Source organism: Mustela nigripes, chromosome 5 (genome assembly GCF_022355385.1).
Source record: "Mustela nigripes isolate SB6536 chromosome 5, MUSNIG.SB6536, whole genome shotgun sequence".
NCBI lineage: Eukaryota > Metazoa > Chordata > Mammalia > Carnivora > Mustelidae > Mustela > Mustela nigripes.
This window is the reverse complement of record NC_081561.1, coordinates 2095542-2119075: the sequence shown is the minus strand read 5'-3', so window position 1 is coordinate 2119075 and position 23534 is coordinate 2095542. Positions and strand designations below refer to the sequence as shown.

The following is a 23534-nucleotide window of genomic DNA, read 5'->3' as shown; positions in this document are numbered from 1 at the left end:
GCTCTTGGAAGCCAGCAAAAACCTCTTTGCTGATCTCCCTTTTCTTTCCTTCACTCTTAAGTTTCTTTTGAGACTGATTGTCTCCATATTATTTGTTCACACTTCCCAGATAGTTCCTCTCTTTTACAGTCTGTTGAATATTTATAATAGTAATAGAGTTCGGCTCAAATATCATACTGTACCAATAGATGCTGGTGACCTACAATGTTCTCCTGGCTGGACATATCAGATGTTATAAAACTGTCAGTTTTCAATTGGACCACTTCTTACTTCTACACTATTGGACTTTGCAAATCAGTTAACAGCTCTTATCCATGGTTTTCTCATGGGTAAAAAAGAAACAGTAATGCCTCCTTATTTAATTCCAGGTTTGTTGTGAGGATCAAATGGCATATTATGAGGGTGTTTTACAAACTAAAACTAGTTTTACAAACTGTAGCACGTAGTGCTATATAACTGTAGGGTTATAACTGTGCCAATTAGTGATAGTGGCCATTTTATTGATCTACTACTATGTACCGGCCATTGTTATAAGCACTTAAACTCATTTGCCAATTTATCTTTTTTAAAGCCTGCATTAGAGGTATTGTTACCCTTATTTTACAGTTGAAGTGAATTGCCCAGCCTCCTAGATATTAACTAACAGAGCTGAGGTTCTAACTAGGGCCTGTCCAATGCCCAGGCTTTCCTCACGATTTCTCTCTGCACGCTAAGTTAGGAGGAAGGTGAGACAAAAGAAGCCACCATCAAAGCTATCCTCAGCAGGATGCAGTTGAAACTGATTTTGATTTGTTTGACTGTCTTGCAGCTGATATGCTCCAGGTTAATCATATTTTCAAGCTTAGGTATCTTAGCTCCAAAAGAATACTTTTGGGTGCCAGAGGAGATGAGGGTGTTTAGGCATATAAGGTATGAGAAATCAGTGAATTTCAAAAGTGACAATGTCTTATGCACCTTTAACTTATTATATTTGTTTAATTTTGGTTTAATTTATCTAATCTGTGTATCTTATGAACCAAATGAAGGCTGCACGAAGTAAGGCTGAGCCTTCTGCTCCAGGACACTCTAACAGATGCTTCTTGATTGTGTTGGCAGCTTTATTTTGTAAAGAATCGTCATTTTAAAAATCCTTTCAAAATGGTTGACTGGATGCTTTTGGTTAAATGACCTGCCCTCGTTAAGAAGACCATTATGGATCCTTCTGATGAATTGTCCTCCTCTTCACTTCTACTTCCTGGTATAAGTTTTTGCTTTACTACTCAGTGGTTGGCTCTCAGAACAGGAAGGCAAGTTTGACTTCATAAAACCAACAACTAACATTTGCACAGTGGTTTACCATTTACAAAGAAAGCACTGTTCACTCCTCTTGTCTCACACCCAGTGCTGGGGGTCACTGTCATAGGACTCCAAATCACAAATGAGGAAACTGCCATCCTAGGAATGCTTTTGAGCCGTTGTATTGACAATGTCTACAGTTTCATTCCATCTCTGGTTCATGGTCCTATTTTCCACTGCAAGAATTCTGTGCTAAATTTCTTTGTGTCCCACACAGTTTTCAGTGCAGTGCCTTAAACCTGACCTTCAGTAAATGTGTACTAGGTGGAAGCATGAATGAGGGAACAATCAGTGAAAATAGGAGTGTTTTCTAACTTAGGATCCAGAGATGGTCTTTAGGGGAAATCTGTGAATCTCTTAAAAGCTTAGGCAAAATATGCTCATGTATAGGCTCACACATCCGCATGTTTTTCAGTGAAGAAAGAATCCATCTTATTTTTCAGTTCTCAAAGGATTTCATGACCCAGATAATGAGTCATATTAATAATTACTGCTTTAAAAAATTAAACAGATAGCCACAAGATAACTTAAGATTTTATTTAGCATTTGTAACCAAAGATCAAAATCACCAGAAAGTTAGATTTAATCTCAGTATGACTTAAAGGTTGTCAACATTTTATGTCTGAGCTAATTGAGTTTGGTTTGTTACAGCCTAAAACAAATGAGGTTGAAGCTTGGGCTTCAGTCTTCCTATTTCCTAATATGGCCACGGATTTTACTGAGTCATACCAGCCATCTTGAAAATGCCCATGGTGGATTAAAAACAGGGCAGGGAGTATGCCAGTCAATTCCATCCCTGTTTCCTATATTCATACAACTTGGTACTTCAGCTAAGAAGTGACTAAAGACAAGCTAAAAAAAAAAAAAAGAAAAAATACCCTCCTGCTTTGAGAGAGTTTCCTAAGCCAAATTTTGACACTCAAGAACATTATTTACTCACAAGACATTACATACCTTCTGTTACTAACGGTGTTTCTTAGGGGTAGAGTCCATTTCCTCTTTATCTCCATAAATACAAGATGCACTGGCCATCATACGCTGTGTATTCAGTTAGCATCAGTCATTGTTGTGGGGCTTTAGTGAAACAATTGGGAGCATATTGCACAGAATCACTAGGTCAAAACAGAGGACTTTCCTAGGGACAAACTATAGCAGTAGATAACCTAATGTAAAGTACAATATACTTTTTATCACTGAGTACTTTCCTGTCTGTAGTAGAAAGTAGTATAATCGGGCAGAGTAAGCCCTCATCAAGGGCAATATTATTCTAGACCTTTTATCTCTTACAATGATCAAGGAATATTCAAAGGAATCCAAAGTTAAAAATCTCTAAAAGTGTTTGCAGAAAAGGTTGAAAAGTGTACAGCCTCACTTTTAGCCTGCAAAGTGTCAATACATGAATAAATTATGAATATTCAAAAGACACAAAAGATTTTTTAAACCAAAGTGTAACAATAACATGATGGTGTAGTAGCTAACAAGAAACATTTATTCATCAAAGAATTAGCAAAGTTAGTACTTCCTTGGTTGAAGCAGAAGAGCTCCAAGATAACGTATCCAATTCTGAATTCTTTAATAGTGTATTGGTCCTATTTCACAGATAGCTGCACTGATACCTCTTTTTAGAGCTACTCTCTTAATTAAATTTTTAGAAACAAATGATAAAATGATTATCCTTGCACTTTTTGGACAGATATTATTAATTATACTATCATTCTAAATATTTACAATATCTTCTTTCAAATATTTGTAGACATAATAGAAAACATGTCCCATGACATTATATGCCTTACTGAATTGACATTAGATATTCCTATGTTTACACACCTACATATGGTTAATGACTCATGTTACCTATTAAAGTTTCCCGTTTCCTAATTTAAAGATATTTAAAGACCAAAGTACTGAAATGTTTATTTTTGACCTTGGGATCTTACTGCTTCATATAGTAATCTGTAAACAGGCTAAATATTCATTTTAACACCAGCAAACCCACATTTTACCTTCATTATGAAACTAAGACCTTGGTCAGCCGGGGTCAAGTTGGACACTTAGCATCGCTGGCATTATAGTTGGTGAACTCTGTCACAGAGCAGAGAGTCAAACATAAACACTGAGCATTTCTACACCAGCTTAGAGCTGGGATTAACTTGGATCACCTAGTCTTCTGCTTTTAATGAAATTCTCTCCCTTGTATTTTCATGTTTGGAAGAGAGTCCAAAGTTATCTCATGCTAATTTAGTCAGGCAGTGCCCTCCGGGGATGTCACAGGCTTCCCTGACCTCTCCAGAGAGAGATTCAGTGAAGGGACGAGGAGAATTAAACATTCCTGAGAAATTGGAAAGCAGCAGCCCCCAGAGAATTTGCAGAGAAACTCACTCCAGACTCAGCTGCCAGATACTCAAGTCACCTTTTCAGCACTTACTTGACATCTCTCTCAATCCCATCTGGCTTGATTCAGAGGTCAGTCTGGGGACTGGGAGAGGTGGCAGCTCCAAGAAGAATTCAGGGGAGGTCTAGCAATAGTACTCTCTGTCTTTGTCATTTGTTGTTATCTGAAGTACATTCAAAAAGGTGGACGGAGCAGGAGATGGAACTAGAGCTGAATTTTGCTTGGCTCTTTTTTTTTTTCTTTTTTCTTAACCCCAAATTTACTTTAGATAAGCTGGTATATTTATTTCTGAAATTACTGAGTTCCCTGATTTTTGATGGATGCAGTTTAATTTAAGGGTTGTTGTTGTTTTCTTATATAGGACCTCTGCAACTGATTATTTTGTAATTATATTAACTATTTTACAAAGGATGTTTTCTCTTGTGCATTTAATGAAATTTGGGTGAAGGAGGATTGGAAAATTTATTTTCGGTTTTAAATTATATTCTCTTTGTGGTTTATATTTCCTATATGAAGAATTTCAGAAAAGTAGGAAAACAAAGAATATTCTTAAATGTGGTATCTGTATTATAAACAAACTAAGAAGCTACATCTTATAGCTTATTTTCTGATATAGTTTTATTTTCTAATAAATCGAATAAAGTTCAGTGTGCCCTGCAGTAATAGTGTTAGAAGAAGGATTGGAGATCCTTGCTCGATTTTACACTCAAGTCAGATTCCAGGAAAGAGAGGGGCGGGGGGAGAGAGAAAGGGAGAAGGAAGATTAAAAAAACCAACAACACAACAACCTTATTGGGATACTCCTGTAGGCCAGATTACTAAACAGGCAGACCTCATATCTGGCTTCACTGGTATGCCTTGCTTAGTCCAGGTAATGTATTAAGTTTTTTAAGCTAACAGAATTTGAGAGGTTTTATTTTTTTTAGCATAACTCTCAGTTTTTAGCATTTCAGATTTGCAACTTCTTTTACGTAACCAGAAGATCTGGCAAGACTGGTTCTACATCCCTTTATGGGAACTGTCTGCTGGAGTGAAGTTTTGTCTCTTCTGGAAGGAAGGCAATATTGTCTGGAATACCAGGGGTGAACCCAACTAGGGGGCCTTAAAGGCATTGGAGTTGGGGACCCTGTCTTAGACCCCTTTTCCAGTGCCCTGTCAAAAAAGAGAAATGATTTTCAAAGTAAAATATTTTGTTATTCCCCTAATTTTTGGAAAATTATTCCTTATTTTTGGATAAATGCTGATATAGAAAAATAGTCATTTCCTCACTGGTTCACAATGTGATTCTAAATGCTTTTATCTTCTACATGGTGACCTAAAAAGAGAGTTGTCCTGGAAGGTCAACCTGTCTCTAGCCTGTCTCTAGCCACCTGCAGTACCTTGTTTAACCCGTTTTCGTATCTCTAATACCCAAACGAACCTGCCAACTCTCCAAGGCTCTGTGATCTTTGCCACTGTTCGGTTTCCAGTGATTCAACACACATTAGCATAGGTTTCCTAATTTCCTTACTTTATCTGTCAAAAAAAATCATAATAATAATTTATCATCGACTCAAACATGTTGAGGCACTGAGGGAGTATTGTGTACAGCAGACCCTGCAGAGAGTCTCTTTGTAAAGATAAGAATCGTTCTAATAATCCCCCTTCCATTTTACCTCTCCAGATTTCTGAAAGTGCAGTCTGTCAGTCTGTGGGGCCAGTCTGAGGACACTTGCCCTTATTATCTGAAGTAGAGTTATTAATAAGGGGATTTGGGGATATTTAAAGAACCCAGGCTGAAGGCTCCCTTGGTGTTAAGGCTGAAAGTTGGGTAAGGGAGGCGGGTCCCCTGTTGGGTCTTTGGAAATGCCTACCACCTCCCCCACCCCTGTCGTAAGCCAGGGTGTGCTGAAAGAGTTAAAGGGCCTCAAGCCTTAACCCACCATCGGGGAGTGTCTTGGGCACTGGAGAGGATCTGGCACAGGACGTGTTTTCATGGAACTGCTTATCAAAACTAAGCTTCTGCCGTTTCATTTAGATGGGGTGGATTGGGTGGAAAACTGGCACAGAGATCAGGAAATCTGCCTTCTGTTCCTCATTCTGCTGCCGCGTGACCCCTTTGCAGGTCATTCCCCCCAGCATGTCTCAGTTTCTCCATCTGTAAAATAAGACGATGACATGAACGTTCTTTTGTCAGAAAGATTAGGAAGCTCTTCTGATGATTTTCGTTGAAACTAGGGGCCAAGGAAGCTTTTCATGGAGGTTCTGCCTTCATCCATCCTTTAATTCACTCTTCTCTAGTGCCCTTTTATCCGATAGGAGGAATTTTTCAGATCACAGCCTTCTTGCTGCATGTTAATGTGTTGTGTTCCCACCTAACCTTCATGTTGACACCATCCCCCACTCAAGGAAGAGAGCCAGTGGAGGTAGAAGCTCTTGATGCCAAAATAAACAATAAAGTTTGGAAATACTTAGACCAAGATAATTAGGGAAATGATGTTGAATGGAAGATGGCATTAGACCTATTATTATGCTTAAGTTAGAATCCAGTTCCAGAAAGCACAATCTCCAGTTAACTGATCTCTTTCAAAAGGTCTTATTTTGTTTCTTTAAAGATTTCATTTATTTAAATCTGATCACTCCTCAGTTTAGGCTCTACTAATTGGTTTTTCTTCATTGAAGAAACTTCAATCAACAAGTTTTTACTACTTAGGAACTATTTACTATTTAAGAACACTTAAACAAAGGAACACTATCTAACAACAATTAATGAAGTTAACTATTCAGGAAAAAAAAAAAAAGAAGAAGACTTAAAGCCCCTCTGAAACATCTACCTGTGTAACACAAATCCACTTTCGTGAAATAGCAGAAACCCACATACAAGACAAATACGTAAGTGACCAGGATTTTTGTACTCTTTCAGAACTTGAATATAACTGACCTATTTTGGGCAAGGAATCAGAAATTCTTAAGAATGGAAATATTGAAACCCCAGATTCCATTCTAAAACACATTTTTTAAAAGAATCAGTGCACTGAAAAATGCCGTGTTTTAAATATAATAACAGTCTATGGAATTATCACATCATATCTCAGTGATCGTTATGGAACACTGATCTCTTAGGCATTAACCCAGGAATTTTCTCCAATAATATTATCATTTGTAATGGCAATAACATAGAGTAGATCACAAAGTGCTTTCAATAGATTATCTAATGGGATACCTAAAATCCCGGAACCTGTGTAAGAACATTGAAAGAGAAATAAGTGGCTTACCTAAAGTGACAAGCCCAGAGTCTTAGGACTTCTGTCCGAGTTCTTTTCACTACATAACATTAAGACTGTCCTTTATGACTGCCTATTTTCCTATAAAAAGGAAAAAAACACTTGATTTGCAAAGATGAGTAAATATAAGGCCTTCATCCCTTGCCCCTGCAGTTCTGTCAGCTCTCACATCCAGCTGCGGAGCTGCATTCGGAGTGTGTTTTTGTATTCAGTCTCACACCACAGGCCCAGCTTTCAATAATTGCCTCCTATCTTGTATGAAAGTACACAGGTGCTCAGAGAAAAAGTGCCTAAGATTGCAGCACTGTTTACTGCTGTGAATAAAATCATTTTTTTAAAAACAGGACTTTTTTTTTTTTTTCTTTATCCTTCAGTCTTAACCTCTGCCTCCTGTAGCACTATGAGGAGCTAAGTCAGATGAGAAGCCGGCAGGCCTGTGATGCCTGGTTCCCCTCTACGGACCCCCCAGGACTGGCAGGTGGGGTGCTGGGGAAGAGCGGATGTCTCAGCTAAAGTAGATTGGAATTTCAGCAGGGGGCGCCGTTTTCTCCAAGCGAGCAGGACATCTGTGTCCTCCAGGTGGGGGGCACTGTTCACCATTACTAGCAGACATCCAATACTTGTCCTTTTTTCTCAATGGTCCTAACAAAGTTTTAAAACAGTCTGATATTGAGTTGGAGACAACAATGAGTCATGCAAACTGACAGACTGGTTCTCATTGCTTTGTAGGTCATCATGCCAGCAGGATGGCTGGGATGTTCCCTCTAGGGTAAACCTGTAGTCTATTTCACTGTTGGAAATACAATGGTTGATTTTTTTTTTTTCCATCCCTATTTGTTCTGGAGTCAGTCACACATAGGCAATCTATTTGAAAGAAAAAAGAAAGGCAGGAACAATTGTGCAACTGTCATTACAGCCAAGCATGTTCATTCTCTCACTGACCAAGCTCTTTAATGTCTGTGGACACATGCTTCTGGAGGCCTAACCAGATAATGAGGGTAGTGCACTGGGACTAGAGGATTTATCACTTGGCAGCCGGTTTACTTGTGGGGAGACACTGGGAATTTATCTCCATGCCCTTGGAGAATTGCTTTACTGAATGTCTCTCTTAAAGACTTAATTCACTGATTCTTCAGCCCACTTATTACATAGTCTTCTCACTAGATTTAGTACTGAGTTTGTTCTTTTTTAGTTTTCTTCAAGGCGATTTATTCCAGAAGATATCCCCTGAATGATGGAGCTGGCCTAAAGGGAAAGGACTACTTGTTTATTGTCACATCTGTGGATGACCCAGTGGCCCGTAGTTTGCAACATCCTAGAACATGTTCTAAAGCTCTAATGGCACAAATCACCCTCACCCACTTTAGTTTTTTTCCCTCTATGATTTTATAAAGAATTTGGTAGAAATGGGAACTGAAGATTTGCTCATTTTCAAGAGCAGTCAAAGTATACTCTAGAATATTCTGCTTGCACACATCTCAGTCCTTTAAAATTACCAGGTTCTTAATGCTCAACAGCTGTTCTTTAAATTAGTAACATTGCTTTTAAAACAAAATTCCCAATATTACCTAGTATCTCACAGTGAAGAAAAAAGACTTCTGAGAACACATTTAAATTTTTGTTTTGAAACGTTATCAGTTTGAGGTTTTCTAAATACCATTTGACTCTTCGTAAGTGCAATGAAATGGAAACACTACCATGTTCTTTGGAAAAGCGTCACAGGAATGTGAATGTGAGGGGCTTGGTACCTTCCATTTTGAAGACCTGGTACGTTGCACATCTTCCTAGGATGGTTCAAATCGTGAAGTTAGTGTCTGTCTTTTGTAAACACCACTCCCAAAGTGCGCTCTCTTTCTCTGAAAGCTGGAGACTAAAAGAATGAAGCACAGATCCTCTCCAGGCCAAGAGTTGCGTCATTAGCCCTTCGTGATCAATAAGAACATTGTGGTGGTTATTTCATAGATGATTAACTTATATGTCTACAAGCCAACACTTGACTTGAAAGGCTGGTCTGGTTTCTCGCCGTGCGAGCGTGGCCTTTACTAGCCTGTCCTGGCACCGAGTTCTGGGACTGCTCTTCCCTGACCGCAACCAGGGTACAGCCCTTCAGTTTCGTAGTGAGTAACCCATCAGCTGGAGCCTGTACTTCTGTGAAAGGGCATTTTGTCTTTTAGCACAGTACCATGATGGCAAGATAATTAGTGTTAGGGAGGGAAAAAAACAGAATCGAAAACCCATCAGATAACTGGTTGTGGACTCCTCACCTTTGGAGAGACCGAAAATGTAGTGGCTTTATTTTTCTTAATAACTGAGATAAATGCAAACCATTACAGGTAATTGAGCATTTAATGATGAGATGATGCAGAAAGGCATAACTTAATAAAAGTTATCCATCTGTTTCTCAGTTCCTTGTTGAAATACACTGTGTCTCTTGGCTTTTCTGTAATTGGTTTATATGGTATTGTATTTTAATTCATGTCAGGATCTTACAACTTCCTCTTAAGGTTTTTGTATTCTTCTTTGCAAACTTTCTGTTTCATTTTTAGGGAACTGGAATCCTCGCGTCCTGTAGTTGAAGTGTAGTTTTATTGTGTTCGACATTACTTTTAATTTCACCAGTTGTGGGGTAAATAAACCATTGTGTACTTGGGAAAAAAAATTGGCAGAAAAACAGAATATGTTAAAGACTCTTGCTTTTCATTGCTAGTGAGATTTCTCAACTGGAGCTTCTCTGTTTTATTTTGCCCCTGGCTAACATCTAAAGATCAGTAATAAAGCTCTATGCAAATACTTTCATGTATTTAAAGAACAATATTTTGACACTCATTGACACAAGCAAAAAAATACAACACTAAATTAGTGTTCAGGAAAACAATGAAGAAATGAAGACATTGTTCATTCATATAAAATGAATGTGAAAAATGTTGTGTTATATTAACAGAAAAGATTGCTCCTCAGCTCTTGACCTTTACTGTTTGCTAAATGACATGACTTATGATGTTATGTAGTAATAGACAATTTTTTATTGTCAATAACGGATCTCAAGCAGTCACTGATACTGGTCAGACTACTGGAAATTCTAGTCACCAAAAATAAATGTTTATTCTCTAGAGTCTGGTAGTTTGAGGTAAGCTTTGCTAAAGATTTTTAAAAATATTTTTTAGACAGTTTGGAATTTCCAAATACTTGATAAGTTAAATATTTTGAAAATGTTAATTCAACATATTAAAGGCTTGTTTTTCTAGATTTCATCTAGATTTATAAATACTCCCCAAAAAATCTCCTGTCACCATCTATGTGCTTTCAAAATAATTGAACTTTTAGGAGCTCTCTTGATTTTTTTTTTTAATTTGGAGAACACAAAGGGGCTTTTTGTTCAATTTTCAGTAGTGTGGAGGGGACCTTATTGAAGGGGAAATTGTCCCTAAATTATTGCTTTTTATATATAGTGGAATTTCTTTCCTCCTGTATCACTAGGCTCCAATATTGCTGCTACAGTAAATGTTGTCTTAAATATACTACTTCCCTTTTCATCTCTTTCAATCAAGGACATTTACAGAGTCAGCATCTAGGAAATAATTATGATTACAGAAACGTTACACTCATGGATAAGACCAAGTCCACAAGGGCGATTTGATCTCCCAGAAGAATAACACTGTTTATGTTGGGATATTTTTATATTTAGCAACCAAAAATTAAAGACATAATGATTAAGTCTAAATCTATTCAAGTATAATTTTAAGAGAATTGAGTGGGAGAGTGACTTTTAATTTGAAATCCTAATTTTTGTGAATGAGGACATTGTGGAGAAACACATTTGAAATGAGTTTAAGTGAACAAGTTAAGTGGGACACTGATTTCCAGTTAGAAAGATGGTACATGTGTCCTAGGCTGTAGTTCTTTAGAGGAGCTCAAGAATGAGCAGTGAACAGTGCTCACTGGGAATGAAAAACAGACTAAGAATTCTCTGGAACTCTCCTGCTCCTCTTCTGTGCGGTAATTGTTTCCTCCTTTCTGCTCCATACCTCCTTTCCTGCTAGCATTTATCTCATTGGCCTTATGTTATTTTCGTTGCTGTTGGGCGCTTGGCAGTCTTCTGTGTGGATTCTAAGATCTCTAATGGTGCCTTATCGCCTTTGGAACTGCCTTCCCGCGCTGAATACAGAGCCTGATACATGATTGGTCCCACGCACTCAGACTCAGCAAAGTTCTGAAAGTCTTGTTCCTTCTGCAGCTGTTATCATCTGAGTTTATTGGCATAAGGAGTAGAAACCAACTCAGAGAAATTCAAGTAAAATGGGATTTATCATGAAGAGTGTTGGGATACTTTATAGGAACTGGGAAATGAAATCTGCCTTCCTGTTTGTCTGTGCATCTCTCCTCTCCTTGCCCCCCAAGCCTTGTAGTCTGACTTTTCCCACTCCTCTGCCCCAATATGTCTCGGTGCTCGGCTCTGCTTCTTCTGCCGGCCTCCCCTTGGCTTCAGCAGGGCTGACTGACTCTGTGTGGCAGTCATCCAGCCCCAGTGTTCAGTGCTGTCCTACTCATTCAGCCTCTGGATCTCTTATACAGACCCTTTGGAGACTGACCCAGAATATGTCAGGTCTCCATCCATGATAAGGGAGCTGGGAAGAAGAGGAGGTATAAAGACAGGTCACCTGGCTTAAATATGGCTGCCTGTTTCACTCCCTCAGCAAGAGCTGTGGGTAAGGATAGTCTTGCTTAGGGAAAAGGTTTTAGGAAGCTTCCTTGCCTAGTGTCTTCTGGCTACGATGTGGAGTTTATGGTTCAGAAGTTCTTTCTTAAATGTCGAACTTTCAAAACACTTTTCGTATATAAATGTTGGTGTTCCATAAGCCAGGCACCGCAGCTACCTTGTTTATCCCTCCCTGATAGACTGTCAGACTTTAGCAGAGTGCCTGGCACCTGCCACCTAAATTTTTCATGAATGTTGACTGACTAACAGTACTAGGTTAGGCCATAGAAGTCCATGCAACTGTTTCTAACAACCATTTGTAACAGAATTTTTACATGAAAATGCATGTTCGCCTAATGCAGTAAAAAGAACACTAAAAGGGGGAACTGAGGGTCTACTTACAGCTCTGGCACTAACTAGGTATGTGACTTTAAGCAAGTCACATACTCTCCCTGGTTTCAGTTGCCTCACCTCTCAGATGAATTGAACTGGATGAGAACATCTCTGCGGTCCCTTCCAGCTATAAAATTCTGTGGCTCTGACTAACAGAATCAGGATTAAATTCACTCCACCCTCTCAGTCTTCCCTCCCCATGCCATATATGGGTACAAGAATTTGATCATGGAGAGAAACTATATCCTCCCAGGCACCAATAACCCTCACAGGCTACATAATTATCGTTGTCATCATCATCATCATGATAAATAATAGTCTTTAAACACTCACTATATCCCAGGCACTGTTCCAGGCACTTCACCTATATTAACCTATTTAATCCTAAAAACAAATACTGTTATTTGGTAAATACTGTTATTGTTCTCATTTGTCTGAGGGACTGGAAGATTCGGGAACTTGCCAGAAATTACCAGGTAAGTCCTGGAGCTGGAGTTTAAACACAGGTGGTCCATCCAAGTTTGAGCTCCAGCCACAATAAGCAGTGGTTCTCAGTGTGGTCCCCAGACAAGCAAACTCAGCTTAGCCCTGGATCTTCTTAGAAATATAAATCTTCAGGCCCCACCCCAGGGCTATTGAATGAGAAACTCTTGGGCTAGAGGAAGCCAGCAATCTGTGTTTTAATCTTACAGATGATTCTAATGCACACTAAAATTTGAGAGCTCCTGACTCTTCTCTTCAACACTGCCTTTCAACATATCCATAAGTGGTTCTGTAGGTATTTACTCCCCAGGAATGCTAATTGGGGAGTAAATACCTAGAGATATGATATTGTTGCCCATTTGTACATGGACAAGGCAAACATTCAAATATAGGTGATCATAAGTTAGGAGCTAGTTAGACTGCTTTTCAAGCTCTCTGTCTCCTAGTTGCCATCACTGATAAAATCCATACAGGAAAAGTCTGGAGGTGGAGACAATCACAGAAGAGGAAGAAGAGGAGTATTATTCCTCCAGCTGTGCTGCAGAGATGAAGAGGTCTCCTCCAAGAAGCCCTAGCTGAATCTGACAAGTTGAGCAAATAGAATTATGGCAGCACATCACACAGTATGTGGACTCTCCTTCCCTACAAGAGGGAAACCTACTTTTCAGCACTGACCCATCCCATGCAGGGCTCACTAGCTGCCTGTACTTACTGAGCAAGGTGCCCAGTCTGAACTGAAATGGGGTATGAATGCAAAATACACACTGGACTTCAAAGACTTAGTACACAGAAAAATAATGTAGAATGTCCTGATAATATTTTATATTGAAATGTTACCATACTGTATATATTGGGTTAAATAAAAAAATTAGTTTCACCCTTTTACTTTTTTAATGTGACTAACAGAAATTTTTAAATGCAATGTGTGCTTTGTGTTAGATTTCTCTTGGGCAGCATTGTTTCAGACTAAGCTTGTAAAGTCCTATCTATATCTCTCGTAATGTACATCATATGGTGTGTCTATAGTTTTTATTTATTGGTAACAACGATCATCAAACCTGGAACTGAGAGAGCTATTGCAATGCTAGGACCTGTTATTCAGGGAGCCCAGAACCAACCCAGAAGTTGGATTCCAAAGGTCAGAGTCAGACTGAGAGGTAGAACCAGGTGGTCAGGATGGGTTTGAAGGATAAGGTCACAGAAAAGTCAGAGCTGGCTTCCTGAGAACATGTTTAGGCCAGGAACCACGAGGAGGGAGATGGATGATCAGGTGGTCATGAGGATAGAGTAACTTCCTGCTGCATGCCCACAGCTTTTATATTGTTCCTGCTGAGCCAGGAACTAATTCTAGAATGGCTTACCTGGGTATGCGAGTGGGAACAGGTAATTGGAAACACCTGGTTGAGGTAGGTGGCTGGGCACGCTCCAGGAAACAACCACTTCTGGGAAGTATGTTGTGACAGGAATGGTGTCAGGGCCAAGTTAGAGCATTTGTTAAATTACAGTGACCTGAAAGTGAGTTTCCATATTCCAGGTGTTAGTCTGTGAATTACTGTTGCCCTCTTATAAGCCTAACACTGAACAAAGTTAAAGATAGACAGAGCTCTCTACATAGAAACTACAGGCCGAGATAGTAATGCTTATGTCAAAGACAAACATAGTCACTTCGTTACTATATTGAAGCAATCAGCTTATATTAGTCATTACAAGATAGCCCTTTGCAATAGATTTTTTCTAGAGAGGGCTGCAATAATCCCTCCCATTCAGCAGGCCCATTTGCTCTGTGACTCTACTACTCTTCTGATAAAGCAGGAGATCTGTTTCCCCTTTGTTGGAGTTTGGGTTGACCCTATAAACAGGAGTATGTAGAGGAAGTAACTCTGGGTCACTTCTAGGCCAAGGCCTCATGAGGCCTTGCAGCTTCTGTTTTGTAAAAAAGTTTGACCTAGATGGTGAGGGACCACATGGTTGGGGGACGAGTGAAGGAGAACTGAGGTGCATTTAGCATCAAGGACCCAGACCTGTGAGGGAGGCCAGTCCGATCACCTCGGCCACAGGGAGCGGAGATGAGCCATCTGCACCGAGCCCTCCAAAATTCCTAGCTCATAGACTCCTGAGCATGAAAAAGGTTTAAGCCACTACGTTTTAGGATGGCTTATTAAGCAGCATTAGACAAATGGGTTTATTTATATGTGGATTTCTCATTAAAGATTTTTCATATATTATCTTTATGGTCACATAATTTTGGGATATATATAATCAACTTAAAATAATTCATTATGCACTCAGAATATGTTATGCTAAACATACATACAAGCTGTAGATTTTGCTCAAATTAATTTTCAGTTCTAAGCGGCCACAAAATGATATTACATATTACATAGGATCGGAGACTATAGATACCTGTGTCAATACTGCCGGTTGGCATGGAGATGCTGCTGAAGGAGAAACCAGTTTCACTGTCAGTGCCATAGCCCTGGAGCTGAGAGACGATGCAGGCTGTGATCCGGGGAGGGGCAGAGAGGAGGCAATACTGCCAGACAGCACCATAGCAGCCTGGTGATTGATGGACTGTTCTGTGAGCAACGTGAACCACCCAAGGGCTGAAAAGGGAGGACATCCTGAAACAGAGAATATTATGAGTTTGAGGAGAGGGTTTAGAGAGAAGTTTTGAAATGCAGCAGCCAGCCGCCCTCAGTATGCTTTCCTGTATCTTCTCATACAATTCTTCAGCAAATGATCCCACTTTGTTTGAACAGTATTAATAATTGAAAAAGCACTACCCCCAGGATCTATACCAGAGGTGAAAGTGAAGAAAGGATTGCAAGAAGAAGAAAAGGAGCAAAACAGATGAATAACCCATATCCTAAGAAAAATACATGGCTGGAGCTCAGTTCATTGTCCTCCATAGCTTTCAGAAAATTATAGGCAACATGTTTGTGTTCGGTTTGCTAAACACAAAGGTGGGCAAATTACAGTCCATGGGCCAGTGAGTGTGTTTGTAAATAATGTTTTATTGGAATAAGCCATGCCCATTTGTTTCTGTTCTGTCTGTGGCTCATCTTGTGCCACAATAGCAGAAATGAGTACTTGTGTTAGGTACCATATGGCTCAGGAGCCTAAAATATTTACTACTTTGCCCTTTAAGAAAAAGTTTGCTGACCCTGGCTTAAAGAAAATAATTGAAAGAGTTAAGCTGGAAGTAATCAGGAAGGATATAGAAGAGAAAAAGGAAATCAGTCCAGAAACTGAAGCCACCTTAGCAACAAAATTTAAAATAAATGTTACTGAAAACAGGTGAACAAGCAGGAAGAAACCACATAAAATAATATGGAGAAGACCAAGCATAAAAATAATTAGATGGAGTATAACAGGCATAGAAGGCAGAAGAAAAGAGATACAACATGAGCATAATTGGTACACCTGGAAAGAAATGGAACAATAAAAGAGGGAAATATACTAAAAGATTCATAGAAGAAATAAGTACTTAACTTGAATCTGCATATGGTATGCCAGAAAAGTTCATTTCCAAATGATTCACATAAGACTAGGGGCTTTTAGGTTTTCAGTTCTCATCCAAGGATGAGGAAAACTAACCTCAGCCTTGGAATTTATAGATTGGTGTATGTGGCTGGAAGAAAAACACAAAGAGCAGGGCAGATTTTGACATAGCCTTTTTCTTTTGGTGCATATCAAACTAGAATAATACATTAACACCAAAAGTAAGAAGTAAAAGCTCTGTCACTTTCTAAATTGTGTTCTGTTGTTCTTATTAATTTATTATATAATGATTCTTTTCCTCCTTAGAAACTCAGGATCTTTAAAATGAAGATGAAGGACTCTTTATCAAATGAATCCACAAACCACAGTACATTTGGCCATGAAGAAAATTAATAGATGAAAAAGTCCTTAAGACCAGCCCCTGGTTTTATGCTAGATGTTTTTTTTTTTCTTTTTTTTTTTTTTAATTTTTATTTTTTATAAACATATATTTTTATCCCCAGGGGTACAGGTCTGTGAATCACCAGGTTTACACACTTCACAGCACACACCAAATCACATACCCTCCCCAATGTCCATAATCCCACCCCCTTCTCCCAAACCCCCTGCCCCCGGCAACCCTCAGTTTGTTTTGTGAGATTAAGAGTCACTTATGGTTTGTCTCCCTCCCAATCCCATCTTGTTTCATTTATTCTTCTTCTACCCACTTAAGCCTCCATGTTGCATCACCACTTCCTCATATCAGGGAGATCATATGATAGTTGTCTTTCTCTGCTTGACTTATTTCGCTAAGCATGATACGCTCTAGTTCCATCCATGTTGTTGCAAATGGCAAGATTTCATTTCTTTTGATGGCTGCATAGTATTCCATTGTGTATATATACCACATCTTCTTGATCCATTCATCTGTTGATGGACATCTAGGTTCTTTCCATAGTTTGGCTATTGTGGACATTGCTGCTATAAACATTCGGGTGCATGTGTCCCTTTGGATCACTACATTTGTATCTTTAGGGTAAATACCCAATAGTGCAATTGCTGGGTCATAGGGCAGTTCTATTTTCAACATTTTGAGGAACCTCCATGCTGTTTTCCAGAGTGGCTGCACCAGCTTGCATTCCCACCAACAGTGTAGGAGGGTTCCCCTTTCTCCGCATCCTCGCCAGCATCTGTCATTTCCTGACTTGTTGATTTTAGCCATTCTGACTGGTGTGAGGTGATATCTCATTGTGGTTTTGATTTGTATTTCCCTGATGCCGAGTGATATGGAGCACTTTTTCATGTGTCTGTTGGCCATCTGGATGTCTTCTTTGCAGAAATGTCTGTTCATGTCTTCTGCCCATTTCTTGATTGGATTATTTGTTCTTTGGGTGTTGAGTTTGCTAAGTTCTTTATAGATTCTGGACACTAGTCCTTTATCTGATATGTCGTTTGCAAATATCTTCTCCCATTCTGTCAGTTGTCTTTTGATTTTGTTAACTGTTTCCTTTGCTGTGCAAAAGCTTTTGATCTTGATGAAATCCCAGTAGTTCATTTTTTCCCTTGCTTCCCTTGCCTTTTGCGTTGTTCCTAGGAAGATGTTGCTGCGGCAGAGGTCGAAGAGGTTGCTGCCCGTGTTCTCCTCAAGGATTTTGATGGATTCCTTTCGTACATTGAGGTCCTTCATCCATTTTGAGTCTATTTTTGTGTGTGGTGTAAGGAAATGGTCCAATTTCATTTTTCTGCATGTGGCTGTCCAATTTTCCCAGCACCATTTATTGAAAAGGCTGTCTTTTTTCCATTGGACATTCTTTCCTGCTTTGTCGAAGATTAGATGACCATAGATTTGAGGGTCTATTTCTGGGCTCTCTATTCTGTTCCATTGATCTATATGTCTGTTTTTGTGCCAGTACCATGCTGTCTTGATGATGACAGCTTTGTAATAGAGCTTGAAGTCCGGAATTGTGATGCCACCAGCGTTGGCTTTCTTTTTCAATATCCCTTTGGCTATTCGAGGTCTTTTCTGGTTCCACTAGATGGTTTTTTTATATAATCATATGGCACCTGTTTCCCAACTATGTCATAGTAAGAGGGAGTATCCCCTGCTAACCCTCAGAACTACAGCGAGCACAAACTACATATGTTGGTACTGCAAAGCATAAGGCCTGATCTAGTGCAAGACTACTTGAAGTCCTGACCTAAACTGTGCATACCAGGCTGTTATCATGAAAACAGCTACTGAACAAAGTTTAAAGACAAAATGTATGTGATTGGAACCCCAGCTGGCATTTTTTAATCAGGAATTTTAATATCCATTTTTTCAAATTCCTATGATTTTTATTAGAATTATTTCATAGACCTTCTCCCCTAATATATAGACTAATTATATGTTAATTAATCTATATATAGAATCATTAGATAATAAATTAATAAAAACATTGAAAAATCTTTTAAGATTTTTATGACAGTAGCACATAAAGCACAAAGCACAGGGCTGAAAAAGCAGCAGTCAAATAAACATAGTTAAACATAACCTTGATTAACAAATCTTGTTATTCATGGATGACAGCTCAGTTAATAAGTGTTTGTGGCTTGGATACTGAACTGGAGGTTAATGGCGAGGTAGAAGCAATTGTAGAATCCAGATTTTTAAGACAAACACACATCACACCCCAAAAGGCATGCATGGAATCAGGTGTAGTTAGTCGGCTGTGGTGATGTACTTTGGGTGTTCTCCTTCACTGGTCCAGCTGTGAACAGCCTCCAGAGCTACCAAATCAAGGAGAGAGGAATGATCCTTCACTGCCTACTTCCGCGTTCATGACTTGAATGGCCAAAGAGTAGATTGTGGGGGGCAGTGTTTTCACTCAAATTTTCTACAGTTTTATTTTGACTTCTCTTAATTAGATTTAGAAAACAGATAGCTTCTATCTATAATTATACAGTTAGAAAAGAACGCATGTCCGAATTTAACTAATACACAGCCATCTACACTCGGCCTTCAGAGGTCAATGATATGGCCTCAGATTTCTTCTCTACTTCATGTACCTTAAAAGCAAAATGAATGTGAGACATGATTTGAAAACTGCACTTTTCATTTGCCATTAAGGGACATTTTTATGTTGAAGAATCTGAAGCCTTGGTACATTCCTTAACTGATTGTCTTTCCTCCCTGTGGGATGGATTAAAAAGCAGGAGATTTTTTTGTTTGCACTGGTGATCAGGTCACGGCAGAAAGTAAATAAGTATCAGAGGAAGTGGATAAGTCAGTCATATCCTTAAAGGGCACTGAAAGAATGTGGGAAGAACTCTCTTTTTTCTCCTTCATTCCTTGAGAGACAAAGAGAGAGGACTGACATCTAAAACATGTAACCTCAAAATTGTTTCTATAGTCAGAAGCCAAAGCCGAGTGGCGATTTGATCACAGATTGTGGCCTGGCTGTGTCATGGGTCATATGTTCAGCATGTGAACAGGAAGGTGAGAAGTGGTGAGCTTTTGCCTCAGTTGTGCCATCCATCAGAGAATAAATGGACCAAATCAACGTGTGCAGCTGTATAAGGAGGTGAATGGCTGAGTACTTCTCACACAGGGGCCTTTGTGTCCTGGACATGATCTAGCATTATGATGGGATGCACTGGGCCTCGGCTTTGTGGCAAATTACTAACCCATTATCACACCAGAACACAAGATCATTTATCTTCTAATCCAGAATGTCACCTGTTCTTCATTTACCAGTCAATAACCATTAATTATGCTCGGTGGAAATTTAAACAAAGCCCTTTCCCTCTGTTAAAACCAGTAAACTATTCAGTAATAACAAATAAATCTGGAGTTGTATATCCTTTCCCTTCCCATTCCCAGACTTGAGTCTGGTACAATATGAACTCTACAGGAAATGCCTAGAAATTGATAGGTCAAAGGCCACAGATAGTCTGATGGAAAAGAAAAGAGCAGATTCTTGGCACTCACTTTAGTGAAAGTGAGAGGCTCCTACGGATCCCCAAATTCCTGTTGGGGAACAAAACAAGTACCAGGGAACTTGTGCCCAGTGTTTAAAGTAATCCACCATTAACCAGTAATCATATTTTCTCCTTTTATTTTTAGCAAGCCCTTGCTTTCTTTCACATGACTAAAAATATAATTTTTTCAAAACCATTCTAGCACAACATAGTGTTTCAAAAGAAATAAAATAAGCTGAGCAGTCCTGAAAGACCTATTTTAAATGTTATTTTTAGAATGGAAATTTGAGTAAAACACATGTAAGTGTATACACTAATCCCTCAGAAAAATGTTCAAATAGAAATCCTAGCCAGAAGCATAATTTAGTTTTTCCTAAAAACTTTGAAAGTATTTTTAAAGAAAGCCAAAACAAGTGTGTGTGTGTGTGTGTGTTCGTGCATGTGTGTGGGTGGGTGGGTGTGTGTGCGTGTGCGTACACTCAAGGGAGATGAGAGGGTCAGCTTAGCTGGGGAAGGGTGGCCAAAGGGCAGGCTCAGTCCCAGTGAAGTCAACAATACTGTGTGCCATTGGTCACACGGAAACTCAGTGAGATAATATGAATTCATTCCAAGGACTAGACCTGGGGCTCTTGTGTGGGATCTGGAAGGAGTGGTCAGAGTTTCCAGACAGAGGAGAGAAGAGGGCATTCTAGGCCACAGGAACTGCACGTGCAAGACATGGAGACACAAGGAGCTAGCCCCCCACCAGATCTCTACTAATGCACATGTGCCTCAAGGCCCGCAACAAAAGACACCTCTGTGAGGACCTTAACAACAGAGGGTGTTGTCACAAGGCTTGGCCAGCAGACCTGGGCTGCATTTCAGACCCCAGAGCATTTTTAATAGTGGGCAAAAGCCCTGAGTTCAGGGAGGTACAAATATCTTGGCGACTCTGTGCTACATGGACTATCCCAATGAAGAGAACCTCTTGCATGTCCTGCCTTTTAAAAATGGATCAAGTATTATTATAAATACTAACCTTACTAGTGTGAATTTTTAAAGTGTTGTGACTCAGTTCATCAGCTGTGATCTCTTAATGCAAAATGACACCTGTAGATATTTTCATGAATGCCAGCAAAACTCCCTCCTAGCCAAGACACTTTCATTAATTACTTCTAAGTATGTCGCTGACCCCAATCTACTGCCATTGTCCCACCCAGTGTGCGTGCCTTGAAGCCACATAAAACTGCCAAAAGTCTCATCCTCCGTTAAACAAAAATAATATTGAAAAGTCTTATAATAGACCAAGAATACAAAATTTTCACAAGAAATAACTTTAAGTAAAAGATAAATATCTGGGTTTTTTTTTTTTATTTTTTTAGAAGGGTGCCACCAATTCAAGTGAATAAAGAGGAATTAAACCTTTTTGGGTTACATCCTCTGAGAAAGAAGGTGCTCCACTGCCTTCAGCAGCTTGTCTTTCAGCTGATTCAATACCAATGAGGGAGACGCCAATCTGAACAGTTTTCTTTAGATATTGAACCAGAGTGTAATACACATAATGTTGGGGACTGTGTTCTAGTGAGGTGCCTGTTATTTTCACCTATTTTATTTTGAAAAGTGGATGAAAGTGATGGAAAAAAACAGTTGTCGCTGTTGTTGGAAGCTTGGATTTTTCTTAAAGAGGCATGCTGCAATCACATACAAGCTATACTTTTGTGGTTTTTAATCTACATCTTCAATCTGTATAACAAAATCATTAAAATTAATGCACAGTTCCAAACTATAGAAATGATAGGCCTGTGTGCTGCTGATAAAAGTTGTTATAACCTACTGGAGCAGGGCTGTGATCATTGCCACCAGTTTGTGTCTGAGACACGCAACCGCACTATTGCTCAGCTAGACTTCTTGTTCCTATTGAAAAAGTGCACCACTCTGAAGCACACACTGAGCACCTGACCTTGAAATGCTGCCTGATGAATCCTGAACTCTGGTACATTCTTATTACCACCCAAATAACTTTTTTAAAAGTGGCAGTACTGTTCATTACATAATTGTTTTCCCTTTAATGATTCTTGATTTACTTTGCTTTTTGATGTCAACACCCTGAAAAATTTCTAACTTTATTGTTAGGAAATTTGGTTCTACTTTTGAGGAAGATCATCTGTCTTCAAATGACTTTTCCTTACCTTTTGTCCATGATGTTAAGGAAAATTGGGCAATTCTTTGTAAGCTCTTCTTTTCTTAAATATACTATAGAAAGTTTATTTGCCAGAGATGGTTTTGAATGTCTTGTTCCTCTAAATTATAGCCCAAAGACCTGCTATGTGAGAATCAAGGTGCCTAAAACATGTCTTCCAGCCTATTGGTGGGAACTTCTGTGTCCCAGGCATCTATGCTGAGATGTTCCCCTGATGCTTCTGATGCTCATTAAAGTTGGAGAACCACTACTGTGATGTTGAGAATATTGTTTTAAATTTATGGTTATTTTCTAGCTGTGCGTGTCAACGTATTCAAACAAGGAGGCCGTTAGACTGAGGTGACATTTAATTCCTTAACAGCCTATGTAAGTGAACCAAAACCTAAGCCAGAGTGAGTGCACTCAAATCCAACAAAAGGAACCTTAGGAACAACCAATCACAAACAGTTACCTCTGCTTTTTCAAATAAGGCAACGTGTAAACTATAGTCAATCACGTAATTCCTTTATTTTGCTTCAGTGTCTACTGTATGAAAACCCTACACCTAGTTCCTGTTGGTATAGCACTCTTAACCACCTTTGATTTAGTGCTGCCTTATTCAAATTGATGTATGTTCCCATAAAGTCTTGGGGGGGAGGAATTAATATGCCTCAGTTTACCTTTTAGCAATGTCCATATCTAATTTTATTTTTTTACAGATTTTTTTATTCATTTGAGGGAGAGAGTGAGAGTGCACGTGTGGTGGGGATGCAGAGGGAGAGGTAGAATTCTAAGCTGACTGCATGCTGGAGCATAGCCCGATGTGGGGCTTTATCTCAAGACCCCAACATCATGACCTGAATCAAAACCAAGGAAATTGGCTTAACCCACCATGCTACAACCCTCCAGTTATATGTTTTTGATACAATCATGTTTCTCAAGTGACAGCTGGATGCAACTTTAACTTGGATGTGCCTCTCTCTCTTTCTAGGCTATGTGGCTGATGTTGCAGAATGATGAGCCAGAGGATTTTGTCATAGCGACTGGGGAAGTCCATAGTGTTCGGGAATTTGTAGAGAAATCGTTTTTGCACATTGGAAAAACAATTGTGTAAGTATGAATTGATTTCCGGTCACATATCAGACACTTGATGGCAGGTTTGCATGTGTGCTTGCTCTTCCAACTTGGTTTTGTCTTTTTCCCCTTTTAGTCTCTTATAGAGCAATACATGGAGTTTCAGTATGAAACAGGGGCTTTGTTCTGCATTACATCCAATCCCAGTTATATTTTATCTCTTTTCTTTTTAAGTTTTTAATTTTTTTATTTTTAAATTTTTTCTATGGCTGACACATGGTTTACTGTGATTTAACTGTA

At 39.2% G+C, this 23534-nt stretch overlaps 1 protein-coding gene across 2 annotated transcripts in view; it reads left to right on the top strand.

Annotated features, from left to right (window-relative positions):
• GMDS (GDP-mannose 4,6-dehydratase) overlaps positions 1–23534 on the top strand; it is a 617806-nt gene that overhangs the window by 472199 nt on the left and 122073 nt on the right. For both annotated transcript variants that reach the window (XM_059399334.1, XM_059399333.1), the window contains exon 8: positions 23152–23270. In XM_059399334.1, the coding sequence (XP_059255317.1) occupies positions 23152–23270 (119 nt within the window). The remainder of the gene's footprint in view (positions 1–23151; positions 23271–23534) is intronic.